The 17264-nt window shown below is 39.2% G+C and overlaps 1 protein-coding gene across 1 annotated transcript in view; it reads right to left on the bottom strand.

Moving 5' to 3' along the window:
* nr3c2 (nuclear receptor subfamily 3, group C, member 2) overlaps window positions 1-17264 on the bottom strand; it is a 98917-nt gene that overhangs the window by 30229 nt on the left and 51424 nt on the right. The window contains exon 3 of the mRNA XM_075463154.1: window positions 8908-9035. Within this exon, the coding sequence (XP_075319269.1) occupies window positions 8908-9035 (128 nt within the window). The remainder of the gene's footprint in view (window positions 1-8907; window positions 9036-17264) is intronic.

Here is a 17264-nt window from a genome sequence, read left to right on the forward strand (position 1 = left end):
CACACACACTGCTCCATGAAATAATATACAAGCATATGGAAATCACAATTTGGCCCAGATGGAGTTGCACAGTGCGACCCCTGTGACCTCAATGCAAGGCCTACTTTCCTAGGGGGCTAAGGTTAAAATTGTGTTAATATCCTATTTTACAAATGGGTATATGCTTGTGAACATTCGAATGTTTGCAAGTCAGTGCACAATAATCTGTATTTTCCTGCACGTTTGATTCTTCACTCTGAGGTTTTCTAACATTGACTGCGTGTCAATATTTTCAGTACATGTATGAGTGCTTGTTTGCAGTTTTCTCCAACAAGTACATTCTATGCATTATCTTTGCTACATGTTCAGTACAAAATTTGTGTTTGAGCGTGTGACTGAGCAGAAGTTGTTTTCTGAGCTAGCAGGACTAGTGCGCAGTGAGTCTGTCTGGCTGCTGCCAAAAGCCAAGGAACCGAGCTGCAGGAGGAGAGGCAGCAGCTGTAGCCCCACCACTATTTCTGGCTAAATCACATGACCGTTACATAAGCCCATTTTTCTTGCTCTAAAAAACAGTAAACTGCGACACAGGAAACACAACGCAGCCATCCCCTTCCCCACCCCCTCTGCGCACACACAAACACACACTTGCGTTTGGATAGGCCAGACCAAATGGCGATTCTGAAAACTCCAGAGCTTTCCTGTCAACTGCTTTCCTCAATGCCGTGAATCTTGTTAATAATTGTCAGAGTTAAAATACACTTTATGAAAGTACTCTGTGGTGCGATGGCGGATATTCGTGTGACAGTGGGTGTATCTGAGAGGGACAGAATTTGTTTATTTATGCACTGTGTTTGCATGCACTCACACAGCATGTTTACCTCTGAATATATGCATTTGCTTATCATCCCATCCAGTGACGGGCTTACGAATGATTGTTACTTTTTCAGTCTCGTCTTGGAAAATTTTCCAAAAAAATATTGTTTAATGTCATACAGAACAGTTACTTTGTAACTTTGTTTCTGTGCATTTTCTAAAAAAAAAAAAAAAAAACACTATCACTGTGTTGAAAAAAAAAATAAAATAAAAAATAAAAAATTGTAACACATTCAATATTGCCCAAAACAAATTCAAAGTTGATGCAAAGGTTAAACTTTGTTGATATTATTTTACACCTTATCAAAACTGTACACGGAAAAACAAAGATTTCTTTAATGGAGTCCCCACGCATCTACTTTTAGCTAATGATCTCACAATCTGGCAACAACCTGCTGAGTAATCTCTGTTGTCTGTCAGCTCCAGCATACATCAGTTATGAGAACATTCATCTGAAAAGGAAATACCATATCCCATGGAGACCCCACCACTTTAACAAGAGTAATCTGGCCTGTGGCCCTTTGGTCGCAGACCGCTATTATCTGTAAACAACCACTACACACAAGTCGTCAGCGTCCCCATTTGTTAAAACACGAAGAAAGAAAAGGAAAAAAAAAAAACAATAACTCTATTGTGACTCTGAAAGACATTTGGCAGTGGTCGAAAATTTCTTTTTGTAGTTACAAGCTGGCAGTGTTCACATGAGATGGAATATGAATGGGATTTTTTTTGCACATGAATTAATGTCATTTCATTATCCACTCCCATAGTATTTAGTTCACTTTGTCATCATTATTCATCTTAGTTTATTCAGCTGCAGATTACAGGCCTCTCAGAGATGTTACCACTCGTCCAGCAGTATGCAAATCACTGCCTTGCTGAGGCACCGCCAATTCAAGTCTTTGGATGTCACACAAACAGCGGTGTTGGATGGAGTTCTACACAATTATGTTTCCTTGTCGGGATCATTATAAAAAGAAGTTTCAGAAGTTTATTTAGGATGTAAATAGAAGCAGTTATTTTGTTTACTAATGTCTTCTTCATATGTGCTAGGATTTTCCTCTTTGCTCCAGCGTTTGAGCTGTGCATATTGCTTCGACTCACCATTCAGGCTTCAGTGTGATGTACGAAAAATGTGTAACATACCGAGACAGATGGATTTTCCAAAGTGCATGTGACATTGAGCCTAATATAGTTCCATGTAAAGATGTTATCTTAAAGATACACTTTTTTTTCAAATTGAATCAATCCTAGAGGACAGGCAACTGTGAACTGCTTTCCGCCAATAGTTTCACAACACATTATGCTGTGTAATCACCTCCAGACCTCCTTTCTTATTAAAGCTGTTTTGAAAACCAGTTTACTATCTATCGATGCCTCTCTGAAAGAAACCTTTATTTTGAACAATATAATCTCAGCAATTCTTCTCTATTCTGCACAAACTTTCTGTAATTTCTGTATGGGCAGAACGAGAGTGATATGCATCTTTGCAGCACATCATAATGTTATGTCATGACATTGTATCGTTAAAAAAAAAAAAACATAACCGGTAAAGACACTGATAAAGCCCATCAGATTGGCCTTCCTTATTTGGTTGAACACAAAAGGTGTAACCCGCATTGATGTCAAAGAACAAAGGTATCACCAGGGAGCAGGAAGAGATGGAGGTCAGATTGTATCCTCTGGAGAGACATGAGGTCAGCTCAGGCCAGAGGAACTAAAGGCATGGAGGAAGTAGCGCGAGTTATATCATCAGCAGTGCATCAAACATACAGTGTACGTGTTAATCGGAGGGAAAATGTATAGTTTATTGCGAAAAAATATTGATAGGTTATTTGCTTTGTCATTAAATAGAAAATAATGTAAAACCACTTAAGTAGTGATAAGCTGATGGACTCAGTCATCAAAGAAATTAAATTTTGCCATCTTCATCTCCTTCTTTATGAAGGTTTATTGTACTTTTTCTTTGAAAGGAAAAAAAATATTGGACATTTGAACATGTGAGCAAGTGTAAAAGTGTTTGGGGTGCTATTTCTGATATATGTAAGGAAACCCTTCCTCAGCATTCTCAATCCTAAATACTTAGCAATGAGGGTGATATACATACATACATAACATATTTAAAGTAAGCGTTGCAGATTTATCTACTATTTGGAGCCTGTGAGTGTGTTTACTTGTTGTATACAGTTTCTGATCAAAGGATGTCTGGTGTGAGTCAAGTCAGAGCCGGGTTCTGGAAAACTCTGTTAAATGGCTTGTCTCCAGCTGTTGTTACATGAGCCTCGTGCACACACAACCTGAAGCACTTAGGAACTGTTGGGAGGCCTTAACTTCCCCAGCCTGAGCTGAAAAACATGTGATTGGACAGCAGAGCTGCCAATCCATTCAGGAACTGTACAAGTGTCCTCAGACAACCTTTTCCACAGGGCCAAGGATAAGGAGGAGATTTTTAGACTGACACAAGCATCATGGAAACCAAGAAACATCAGATCAGAGATGATAATCAAGGTCATAACAAACTTCTTTAAAGTCTAATGATAACCTTTAAATTTAAAAAGAGACCAGCAAAAGCAGGATATAATATTATTACGAAGAGCAGACATGCTACGCCACCGATGACATGTGAATAATAAGCTGGCAATGAGCTCCTAAAATGTGCTCCACATGGAGTCGTTTATTGAGTGCAGCTGTCTTGTATCAACAAACTTGTCTTTGGTAGAGTGGATGCAGGAGAGAGGCACATTTGAATGGATAGAGGATAAATGTTTAAATAAATGGAAATTATTGTAGTGTGTGCGTAATGTGGCACTTCTGCCGTCTGATTGACCACTCAAAGTACTTGACACAACATATTCAAGATTCGTGCATTTATATCACACACTTACACACCAATTTTACATTAAGGGTAACTTAAGTTTATTAAGTTTAAGTTTAATGTGTTACCAAAGAACATTTAGGCATGCAGACTGCAGGAGCCCTGGATGGAATCACAGGCCCCTGTGATTGGTAAACTACATGTTCTATATCCTGACACAGAGTTGCCTCTGGAGTGCCCGTACTTCATTAAAATTGGTGCATGTTTGTGAGGCAACTAAATCAGCTACAGCAAGAAAATTAAATAACTTGCAAGTTACACAGAAATTATTATCAATCGTCTTTATTTGTGTACAATGCAAAAACATATCAAATTTAACACTGTACTGTCATAGTGTAGATAACAGCCAGATAACATGTAGTGACGGTTGGAGGAGGAGGAATGTAATTGTGTTATGAATGCTTGCAGAATCATTTTAGGGCATTTTGACAAAACTCGCTGCCAGACAGCACTCAGCAACTTAATCAATATTCATCGTATCTTTTAAAAGAAAGACCAGTAGTCGGATTAAGTGCCAGGTCTTTGATAAGAGCCAGAGACATGGCTTACACAAACAGCTGAAGGCACAGGAGTGAAAAAACAAAAAAACAACACGGTTTTTACCAGGCCTTCAAAATCATAGCATCGTTACAAATATTGTGCTCTCTCTCTCTCTCTCTCTCTCTCTCAAAGATATTGTCTTGCATGCATTGTTTTAATATAAGGTTTACAAAACTAGTTTGGATCTTTCGCAATGAATATCTCACCAGCAAATGTCTCACAATAAAAATCTTCTGAAGATATGAAGGCTTTGTGTCTAAGTAAAAAACATTAGAGGGCTCTTAATCTGAAACTGGAACGGGAAGTGTTGTGTTTATCCTCCTATATCCTCCTCACCACCTTGAGTTGTGTCTCAAAAATAATTGACTTTTAGCTGCTGTGTGAAAAAGAGCATTTGAAATCTCTAATGGACTCCAGTTCCAAAAAAAAGTTGGGACACTGTGTAATAAGACTATTTGCAGATCCCATGATCTAACATTTAATTCACAACTGAAAACAGAGAACGTATCAAATGCTGAAAGTGAGACATTTTTCTATTTGGTGACAAATATTTGTGCATCTTGAATCTGATGGCAGCAATACATCTTAAATAAATGGGACGTGGTCAACAAAACGTTGGAAAAGTAAGTGGTCCTAAAAAGGAAATACTTGAGGAACAAATGAACTAATTTGCCAACTACTTTAAGACATGTTGCTCTTGAAATAGTAAAATGTGGGTATAAATTTATGGGTCTGAATGTATGAAGCTCGAAAAATATTACGGGCTGAAGAAGGAAGCTGAAAAGATGAAGGAAAGTGAGGGCAACAGTGGTGCCAGAGCTGGATTGGAGCTGGGACCCTGAAACTGGGAGAATGATTCCAACAGATCAGAGAAACAAATCAGATCTCTGCCTAGAAGAGCGCAGTTCTAGGTACAGCTAAAATACTGCGTAGAACCCTCAAACTCACAGGCAGAGGAGGGTACCGTCCACAACAAGGAAAAGTTGTTTTTTGTTTGTTTGTTTGTTTGCTTTTTTTTCAACACAGCATCCCAGCCTTAAAAGAATTGGGGTTTTAGAGAATGATGCTTTCTGATGAGAGGCAAGCAGTAAATGTAGTGAAAGTCATGATCTTTACCTAAAACCTAATCAGGACCATGAAAAAAAAAAAAACATAGATCTGCCCATAATTTCTCCGACTTTAGCAGCAAACAGAAGCGGATCAAGATCAGGCTTTGTGCTAAACTATAACCAACTACACCTATCAAACAATGGAAAGATAAGATAAGCCTCTCATATGAGTCTGTTTCATATAAATGCTAACTACCTTCTATAGTTAAGGTAAAAAACATTGTTACGATATATACAGTATATTTAATGGGGCTCTGATTAAAAAATGTACAGGGATCAGTTCGTAGTACCTTTTGGTTGCGAACCAAAATCAAGGGGAGTGAATATTTGTCCTTTAGAGAAGGACGGTAAGAGAACAGATTTGGACAGTAAAACACCCAGGTGGCCAATAGATATTCCAAACAGATGGTCTAGATATAAATAAAAAAATGAAGACTTCAAAGAAGTGTGCCAAGGTCCAGTAATTTAGGAATAAACAACAGCTAACAAATAGCAACTTGTCTGATCTGGATAAAGGAGGAACAAAAGTGTGTACAATCAGAGAATTTCATCTGAATCGTTGCTGACTGCAGAATGCTAACCAGCTCTGTAGTAAGGGGCCATGAGCCAGTTAGTCGTCTATCGAGTTAGTCGTCTATCTAAAAAGTTGTGTCCCCTGAGGCAGGCTGTGCCAAAAGAAATTAAACACGGGCTCGATTATTCCCCTTGTACAGATGCCCACTCTCTGCAGTCTTCTTTCGTAGCCCCCTGTGCCAAGTCGAAGTTTTGTAACTTTGAGAAAAAAAGAGGAGGAGAAGAAGGAGGAAGTACTTGGAGAGGGGAGGAGTAGAACGTCTCCTCACGTCCTAACATACACCTCTCTGGCGCTCACTGCTGACACATCGCTTTCCATCCCTCTCCTTGTTACTTACTCCCTCTCTCGGCTCCTCCTCTCTTTATCTGTCTGTCTGTGTCTGACTTTTTCTTTGTCCTTCCTCCCCTCCTCCCTCGCTGTATCTGTTTCACTGTCCTCTACCTCCCTTCACTTTGCAAAATCCTTCTCGCACTATTTTCATCCTTTGCTTCGCTTCGCCTTTCCTCTCTCTTTCCACCTCAGCAGCAGCTGCGGAGAGGTCATGTGAGGTAATGGCTCGCATGCAACACTGTTGATATCACAACAATGCATGGGCCGCTGTCTCAGCCTGCACTGTTGCAGTTGCTTAGTTTTGAATACAAAAAAAAAAAAGATAATAATGCTCATGAACTTAAAAGAAAAAAAACAATTAGCGGGAATAAAGAAAGAGCCCTGTATTACACAAAAAGTGAGTCTTCTCAATAGAAATATCAAAGACAAATATGGTTTTATTGTCATATTTACACAGATGTGAGCGCTGTCCGTTGCCTCACCTGACTAACACTATCACTCAAAGTCAGATCTTACACATCTTCTACACTCTTTCTGCCAGGCAGGCTTGAAGCAAGAACAACGCCATGTCTGATTTGATAAGCCCAGACACATAATCTGGTTTCACGTCCCTGTAATGACAATGTGTAAATATCATCAAATTAGGCCATGATTTGATTGAGAATGAGTGCAATTCCTCCTATGGAACACCTTGAGGGCTTGATAGCAGGCTAGCAGTGACTATTTTCGCCTCGTCTGAACTGGCTCTTTAACTGTGTGTTTTGCATTCAAACACTCATTTAATTGACTGAGGCCAAGTCCTCAGGCAACAGGCACAACATGAAAAGCACATTATGACTGCGGCTGATTATCCCTGAGCTAAATATAACATAACCGGCTGCTGGTGGAGACTTATCGACTAATTTCTGATTTTTTATTTTTCCTTTTTCTGATGTTTTTCTCGGCTCGGTCACACTCTACAAATGCAATACTTGTCTTCATTTTAATGATTCTTGGAAAAATAAATATGCAGCTGTAGTGCTAAGGTTCAACAGTAATGTGTTGCATTTGTGCAACAGTGTGGTATAAATTAGAATAAAGAGACATGAGCCATTCATTAATAAGTTTTCCAAAAAGTGCTTTAAAATAATTAGCTGTTTTACTGCCTGCCACAACATGTTTGTTTGAATGACTTCTAGAGACTCAAATAAGGACCACTGTAGATAAAAAATAAAAAAAATTAAAAAGCAAGAATTAGAAAGCATGACAAGCAGCGTAATGAAAAACAAAAATCTAGTTATACATTTAGGAAAAATGAGGATATTCTCTGAAATTGGTTTTGGTCACAGTTGGATCAACCTCATCACACCACAGACACAACTGGAGAAGAGAGAATTTCACATGGAAACATTTGTGTGGCGGTGCAGCAGCATGAGCTGTCACATTGTGTCTTGCTGTATCACAAATCCAATTTGAAATACCCTCACACGTAACCAGCAATTTCCTCAAAACGTGTCCACTGCTTTGTAGTTCCAGATGCACCGCAGCTATTACCTCATTAAAATCAAATCAGAACACTTTTCCTCAATAGGTGCAATTCAGAGAAATGTCTGCTCAGAAATTGTGTTTCTTGGATAAAATTAGAAACATTTCCTTACTGCTAAATGCAGCTACACAAGTGTAATTCGATTAAGACATCCAATCAACTAATAAGTCATGGCAAACAGCAATGGCAGTTGTGCGACTGATCCAACCTTGCAAAAGGAAAATGTTTGAGTCCTTCTTGAAACACTCAACTTCTCTGAAAAATAATTGTAAATCACCATTTTAATCTCAGGGAATATCCAATTTCCTGACCAGCTTCGGTGTAATGTGTAAATAATTATTAGTGGCATTGGAATTAGAGTTTGAGGAGACATTTGGTTTTTGGCACGTAGCAACACAGAAGTTTTGCGGTTAAGATAATTGCGACAAAGAAAACAACTGTCTAATGCAAATGTGTATAATCAACACATATAGCATTCACTAAAACAGCTATTACATTTTCAAGGTTTGAGTTGTTTTACAATGGCGAAAATTCCCTTTCTTAATAGATCTTAGCTTACCTCCCTGATTCTCCAAACTGATATCGTTCTGACCACTTTCTACTGCCTATAAGGACACTACTCAACCTTTGTTATGCGCATTTCGGGGCCTGTGACTGCCCTGGAGTGCCCCGGGGCTCATAAACTGCAGTTCACGACTTTGATTTCCAGCCCCGCACCACATCGTTTTGCTTTACAAGTCACTTGACATTTTTGAGGGCTTTTGTGGCCTCTTCAACATGACAAAAAAATTCATGCATATGGCTGTACGTGTGCAGGGTTCACAGGGAGATTAGTTTTTATGACAGTGGTTTTCCATTCCACCACTGGAGGTGGACCTAAAGAACAACAACAACAAAAAAAAGCCAAATTCTCTAGTGCTACTTCAATTTTGTACAAAATGTAAAAAGAGAGTATTTTGTCTTGTTTTCTGTTTTATTGAGTAACGTGAGCATTTTTCTTTCAGAGTAGTTCTGTGAGTAGCCAACAATGTTTAGCTCTCTCAGCTGACCCAACACAATCCTGATTGGAGTTATCTCGTTTGAGCGCGGGGTAATGCTTTACCTTCTACAGCTCTTTTGAAGAAGACTTTGCAGCTTCCACATGTCACCACACCGTAGTGACATCCCGATGCCTCGTCTCCACATACCAGGCACACTTTGGCCGTTGAGGAAGGTTGTCTCAGTGGTGAGCTGAAAGGACACACACAATCATTTTTTAGACTGGACATAAATTAACAAAGAATTTTCAAATGTCAACAACAAATCCAAGGCTGACTGTCCCTTCGTAACTGATGCACATTGTGAAACTAATTTTTACAGTCCACAGACGGCAGCAGCATGATGTGGCGGGTGATAAAGATGCCTGCCGACCAAGAGACGAGGGCTTTGTAATCCCCTGATTTATAGCCCCTGTGGGCTCACAGAGATGACACTGACGGAATTGTGGAGGAAATTATTTAAATCTAATAAGCAGATCGGTACAGTAGAGGATTTCAGATCTAAGTAGAATCCAAATCAGTTGTCCCTTTCTCAGCATAAAATGCGTAAAGCGCTGGAAAAAGAGATGAGTGTTGGACTAAAAAAAACTAAAACCACAAGAGAGCAAAAGTCTTTAAAGATCAAAAGTGTGAATCAGTACTGAAAGCTCAGTACCGTGAGAAGCATGGCATGTTGTTCCTATTTACTCAACCGCAACCAACAGTCAAGGCATCAGAACTGATGACAGTCTGCTGCATTTTCTGCCTTATCCTAGGCTTTGTTTACTTTGGCAAATTTACATCTTTCACCACTGACTGATTTCTACAATTACATGGCCATTAAAGATCAGGATGAACAGCATGTTCTTAGCCATGCAGTGCTAAATGGGAGAATTAGTTAAGAGTTCCTGCAAATGAGACCTGTGGATCATGGTGATGAGGGCCAAAGGTCTAACTTTAGTTAATCTATGATAAATCTAGGTACTTAAAGGGGCAGAATCAAAGTATTTTAGTACTGGAAATAAAGGGACTTGCAAGTGCTATTATCATTATCACAGAACTGGTCACCTTCAGGTTCAGAACTTAGATATAAGCTCTTCCAACAGTAAGAGTCCAAAAACAGGCTCCTGCAGCAAAGCACAACATAAAAGGACGTCGAACAAAAACTGTGACAACAACATCAGTGAGCATCATTTACAAAAAGAACTTCACATTTCTCTAGAGAGATCTGTATTGGATGTTACTATGATGAGTTTTTTCTTCACATGGTAGTCTTGATTTATATTTGTGCATTTGCCGGATTTCAGGATTCATGCAGTAATAGAGAACTAGAGAATTGGGTCCATTTTCCCTGCCATGCTGACTGTGCGAACGAAGGTAAAAACCGTTCTGTACTGATTTCCCATCTTGTCCTTTGCGTACAGAGATTTCTCTGAATGACCTGAATATTTAATGGCATAAAGTGTCATAATTGTTCAAAGCCTATATGTCTTGTAATTTGTCACTGTCTGCTTTGTATCTATTTGTTATCTTTTAATTTTCACTTTCGTCATCTTTTATGTCTTTTATGTAAGCAGGTTTTTAAAAAATGAAACCATTGAAAAGCACTAATAAAAGCCTGCAACAATAAATCCTTTGATCCCAAAGCTGATGACAGAGCACCATGACTCTACCTCACTTCCACCTTGGATGGCGAATCGTACACAATATACCTGAAAGTAAACAGTCATAACATCTTTTAAATTCATCATCTTTGACACTGCAGTGTTAAAATACTTTAGCAACAATTCTTTTTTTTTCTTTTTTTTCTAATTCCAGCAAAGTGGTAGGTTTGCAAGGTTTTACACCACTCGGCAACAAAAAAGAAACTCGACACAATGACAATAATTATCCTAAAAACCTTTTGCTGACGTGGTCGTTGACAAAGTGGTGAACCCCTCTCTGTCTCAAGTCCTGCATGACAACATTCCCACCAGAATCCTGACCTTTTCTGCTTGACTCATCCTGACAACACACCCAATAGTTCCATTGATTTTATTCCTCCTCTCGTCATCCAGTTAAGGCACTGAACACGTTTGTAACAGACAAAACTGCCCAGGTGTAAGACTCACCTGGCTTCCTGTTTGTAATGTAAAGTCTTGCTTTAAGCCTCCTCTGAGCTTAATTTGTTGACTCCATCACAATGTTTAACATTAGCTAAGAACCTGAACCAGTGTCTCACCAACACCAACAGTTTATTTTTTCACCGCCCACTCCCGCCTACAGAGATGTCAAAACCAACCGCAAGATTTGTGTCAGGTCTCAAGGGATCTGCAGGATCCCAATCTACATATTCCCATCTTTACTTCTGAAAGACTCCGCTTCTCCTGGTCGCTTTTTGCAACCAAGTTTTTTTTTTGTTTGTTTTCATTTTTTTGTATTAGACAACTTTAAAAATCTTTTGCTGTTCCAGCTACAATTTATTCTAAACACGTTAAGCAGATTTTTTGGAAAACTTATTGAATTTCAACATTTCATATGTCAATAACAGGACTTCAACGTATTTTTAAAAAATGTGTCATAGAAAATACTGAACAGTATCAAAGTTTCAATAATTCAATTTATGTGGAAATCATCCGTGTATGAGATAAACAATAAACGATTAATAAAAAATAAAAAACTTTCACGATGACATGGTATAGTTTTTACACTATAAAATGTCAGAGCTCATTCACTGTGCTCACAATCATAAAATTTTAGATTTTCTCATCAAACATTGTGGTTGAGGTTTAAGATTTTGCTCTGACTCTTTTAAATATTGTAATAATAATCTTGTAATAATCATGTTATGTGATATTTGATAAACGTCAACAACTCTTAATGGGAGAAGGAAATTCCAAAAACGGAGCGTTGATTTTATCTGTTTGCAGAGCAAGGCAAACTCTGTGGATGGGGTCAGATTACATGTAGATTAATGCCGTGAGTACAACTGGAGCAGGCCCATCATACCGTGGTGAGATATTTATGACTTGTTAAGGGAATGCAGTTATAAAAATTTTTCTTACTGGGCTTAAAAGTATCCAGCATGTATGGTTAGGTATAAATCTCTGAATAGGTGAGGTTATACCCTGAAATCTTTGATCAAATATTTCACACACACACAAAGAGCATAGCATGTAGATGGGTACAAAGAAAGAACACATTGTATCAAAACATTAAAAGTGGCCTCAGCTTACCCTTCTTTTCTGTGCTAATTACCTCTCGTCTATCTCAATCAATAACATGCAAGGTGATTGTCTGGTTAACATTCTCCGTACATCCTTCATCAAACCAGCTGCCAAACTCCCTCTCCTCCTCCTCTCTCTGTCTTTCTCCCCGGCACACACATTTCCTCCAGGGGACGAGCTGGAAAGGGGTACAGCAACAGCACACTCAGATACAATCAGGACCACTGATCTAATTCCCTCTTGTCCATCCACACACACATTCAATTTGTTAGGACGCTTAGAGTAGTCTCAGGCGAGGTGTTTGTCTGACTTGATCTTTCTGGCACTGGGCCCCATGGTTTCAGTGAAAGTGAGTATGTGTGTGTGTGTGTGTGTGTGTGTGTGTGTGTGTGTGTGTGTGTGTGCTCTCGTAATTATTACTTTGTGGGTTCATACCACCTGTAGCCCACCAACAGTAAGGGGCCATGAATCCTCATGGGGCCATTTTGCTGGGCCCCACACCGTTTAGTGCTTTAAAGTGGCTCAGGAGCCTTCCCTGATGCTCCTCTAGCTTTTTCTCACTTTGTCCACAAAGTGACAAAAAGTGGAAATGTGTGTGTGAAGTGGGTGTGCTCCCTGCCCCCTGAAGGTGGGAGGATGCCATTGCAGCCACACACACACACTTCCGGAAGTGTGTGTGATATCAGCCAATACCATTAAGCGTCATAGTCTCGCGGGATTTAACGGGATTTGTTTGAGAGCTAATACTGTCAACATACTGACAACACAGACCGATGCTGTAACAACTGTACCTCAAATTATTAAGGTAAGTTTATTTTCACTTACTTACTTTTCGCGGAACTATCATCCGTCAGATGACGGAATCCGGTGGAACACATGGCTAATTAACCTGGCGAATTATTATTATTATTATTATTAATTAGCTGCTAACCATTAGCTAGCTAGCGCTAGCTAACGCTAGCTAGCGCTAGCTAATGGTTAGCAGCGCTAGCTAGCTAAGCGCTAGCTAGCTAAATGCTAGCGCTTTTAGCGGAAGTATCATCCTTCTGATGACGGAATCCGGTGGAACACATGGCTAATTAACCTGGCGAATATTCAGTTGTCATTCTCTTTCTGTTCTGGGCATTATTTGTGGCTATAAGTGGCTGTTTTATCGGTGGCTAGTGGATCCGTATACTGCGCTGTTTGTTATGGTGCGGTCATTGCTAAAGTAGCTACAACTAGAGAAGCTAGCGGTTAGCAGACTTCATCTCTTGGGGGGTGAATGAGCAATCTGTTTTTTCATGCTGCACAGCTGTTTAATGTCATAAAAATATTTTCACAGAGCAATGACATCCAAAAGGAAGGCCCGGATAAAACCTGTTGAAGATGCAATCTCATATATTCTGTCAGCTGGAGACAAGCCATGGTTTGCAGTGAGATTTATCAATAATATCAAAGGTATTACCTCTAGTGCTTTCAGTAGCTGCAACTTACAGCCGCACATTTTTAGATACTATTCATTTTTAACATTCTTCATTCAGAAGATATCTTATAGAAATAAGAGGCTTCAATCGTCTGTCTTGTTTAAATCCAATGTGTTTAGGTATACAGTAGGTGTGTATAAATGAGCCTGATTTCCATAAGAGAAGTTTCAGGTACACTCTGGTATAATCAAATATACAAATGTAAAGTTATTTATTTTATTTCTGCTGTATGTAAAGTGTCCAGCACATTCAAGTACTATTAAGTTAAGTGCTGGACCAATAGAAGACCAAAGAAGTAATGAAAATGTGAAACTGTTTTGCATATTCAATAGTAACATTTAAGTTAATGCATAGAAGTAGTTACACAAACGGAGAACCAGAGTACAGGCTTGTAGCTCATGTAGTTGTCACATGATGGTCCCTGTTAAACAGAAAACCTTCATATTTAAAAAGTCATGTCACATTTTAGACAATTTTAGAACGACAATTGTACACAATGATAATCATGCATTCAATCTGGCCTATAACTAGATAAAGTCATCTCTTTATTTGAGATAGTATGTTCCAGAGCATTTAGAGAATTAAATCAAGCTCACAGGTCTTCCCAAAGGAGGGAGATGACATATTGATCTGGGGTCAGCTCATGGGAGCAAAAGAGTACAGACTTTTTTTAATGCTTTATGAGAAAAGTTAAGGCAACTTGGTGTGACTTTTATTTAAGTTTATTTCATTCTGTGTCATTATAGGAAGAGGAGTGTTTGCTACCGAACCAATCGAGCAAGGTTCTTTTGTGTTGGAGTACAGGGGTGAATTCATATCAGCAGAAGAATGCAGATCAAGGAACTACTCAGAGACACAGAGTACATTTCTGTATGACTTTGATTGGCAGAAACGCCAGTGGTGGTAAGTAGGCCTTTATGAGATGTATTTTTAGTAGCAATAAGGGGATTCTTGACTGCCCTGAAACTGACCTGAAACGTGCTTAAATATTTGATGAACAAATTAGTGAAATATTACACCTAGTGTACCTTAAATCTCAAGTGGCTCTTCTAACAAAACTATGAAGATATATTTTAGAAAGTTTATATGTATTTGATGTATTGTTTTTGTTTATTTTTAGTATTGATGCATCAAAGGAAGACGGCTCCCATGGAAGATTAGTGAACGACAACCACAAATCTCCGAACTGCGTCATGAAAAAAGTTATAGTGAACAACAGGCCCCATTTGTGTCTGTTTGCTTTGAGGAACATCGAAGTAGGGACTGAACTTTGTTACAACTATGGTGATTCAAAATGGCCATGGCGTCAAAAGGTGATGATGATCATGCATTGGTTACACTACATGATTGTTAAAGATGTTAGTTTCACTTCCCACAACTTGAGATGAAATGTCATTATTATTATTATTATTATTATTATTATTATCATTATTATTATATAAAATGCATAATTAGGTCAGGTGTCTTTGAGGACATGAAAAGTAATTAAATATAGTAGTAGAGTGAGCAAACTTTTGTGATCTGTAAGTATTTCCAGACTCATGATTGCTGTCAGAACTGACTGTCTTCTTCTTTTATGTCTAAACACCAGGTGACATCCAAGCAGGCTCCAGCAGCAGCAGAAGAAGAGATGGCTGTGCCTCCTGCTGATCTGTCCTCCAAGGTTTATGGTGAAGATGATGATGAGGCTGCTGAAGATGATGCCCCAAAGGTAATGGAAAGAATGAATGTGATTGAGTTCTTCATAAAGTGCACTGATAACTTGACACACTAGTTTCTATTTGATCTCCATTTAGCTAACTGGTTTCACACACACAAGGTTCAGGTCATGTCTTAATGGGGCCCTGTTAGATACTCTTCCTACAAAAGGGTTTTCCAACTTTTCTCTTCCACACACACCAAGTTTCAGTTCATGTCCTTACTGGGGCCCTCCGTATGGACCCTTCTATAAGTGATTGTTAACCTACAGGACAACACTTCTCTGCATCCAAACTAAAGTATATACAATAACAATAATGCACTTTCTGAGCTGCTGCATGATGAAGAAAATATTTTGAAGTGAGATCCTTTTTTAGGCATCTGTTGGGATGTTAAGATAGGGAGACTTCCAAAAGTGACCCTCGTGGGGCCCTGGATTATAATACCTTTGTGATCTGTAAGTATTTCCCAACTCATGATTCCTGTCAGAACTGACTGTCTTCTTCTTTTATGTCTAAACACCAGGTGACATCCAAGCAGGCTCCAGCAGCAGCAGAAGAAGAGATGGCTGTGCCTCCTGCTGATCTGTCCTCCAAGGTTTATGGTGAAGATGATGATGATGAGGCTGCTGAAGATGATGCCCCAAAGGTAATGGAAAGAATGAATGTGATTGAGTTCTTCATAAAGTGCACTGATAACTTGACACACTAGTTTCTATTTGATCTCCATTTAGCTAACTGGTTTCACACACACAAGGTTCAGGTCATGTCTTAATGGGGCCCTGTTAGATACTCTTCCTACAAAAGGGTTTTCCAACTTTTCTCTTCCACACACACACCAAGTTTCAGTTCATGTCCTTACTGGGGCCCTCCGTATGGACCCTTCTATAAGTGATTGTTAACCTACAGGACAACACTTCTCTGCATCCAAACTAAAGTATATACAATAACAATAATGCACTTTCTGAGCTGCTGCATGATGAAGAAAATATTTTGAAGTGAGATCCTTTTTTAGGCATCTGTTGGGATGTTAAGATAGGGAGACTTCCAAAAGTGACCCTCGTGGGGCCCTGGATTATAATACCTTTGTGATCTGTAAGTATTTCCCAACTCATGATTCCTGTCAGAACTGACTGTCTTCTTCTTTTATGTCTAAACACCAGGTGACATCTAAGCAGGCTCCAGCAGCAGCAGAAGAAGAGATGGCTGTGCCTCCTGCTGATCTGTCCTCCAAGGTTTATGGTGAAGATGATGATGATGAGGCTGCTGAAGATGATGCCCCAAAGGTAATGGAAAGAATGAATGTGATTGAGTTCTTCATAAAGTGCACTGATAACTTGACACACTAGTTTCTATTTGATCTCCATTTAGCTAACTGGTTTCACACACACAAGGTTCAGGTCATGTCTTAATGGGGCCCTGTTAGATACTCTTCCTACAAAAGGGTTTTCCAACTTTTCTCTTCCACACACACACCAAGTTTCAGTTCATGTCCTTACTGGGGCCCTCCGTATGGACCCTTCTATAAGTGATTGTTAACCTACAGGACAACACTTCTCTGCATCCAAACTAAAGTATATACAATAACAATAATGCACTTTCTGAGCTGCTGCATGATGAAGAAAATATTTTGAAGTGAGATCCTTTTTTGGGCCTCTGTTGGGATGTTAAGATAGGGAGACTTCCAAAAGTGACCCTCGTGGGGCCCTGGATTATAATACCTTTGTGATCTGTAAGTATTTCCCAACTCATGATTCCTGTCAGAACTGACTGTCTTCTTCTTTTATGTCTAAACACCAGGTGACATCCAAGCAGGCTCCAGCAGCAGCAGAAGAAGAGATGGCTGTGCCTCCTGCTGATCTGTCCTCCAAGGTTTATGGTGAAGATGATGATGATGAGGCTGCTGAAGATGATGCCCCAAAGGTAATGGAAAGAATGAATGTGATTGAGTTCTTCATAAAGTGCACTGATAACTTGACACACTAGTTTCTATTTGATCTCCATTTAGCTAACTGGTTTCACACACACAAGGTTCAGGTCATGTCTTAATGGGGCCCTGTTAGATACTCTTCCT

The sequence above is a fragment of the Odontesthes bonariensis genome, chromosome 4, assembly GCF_027942865.1.
Source record: "Odontesthes bonariensis isolate fOdoBon6 chromosome 4, fOdoBon6.hap1, whole genome shotgun sequence".
Classification (NCBI taxonomy): domain Eukaryota; kingdom Metazoa; phylum Chordata; class Actinopteri; order Atheriniformes; family Atherinopsidae; genus Odontesthes; species Odontesthes bonariensis.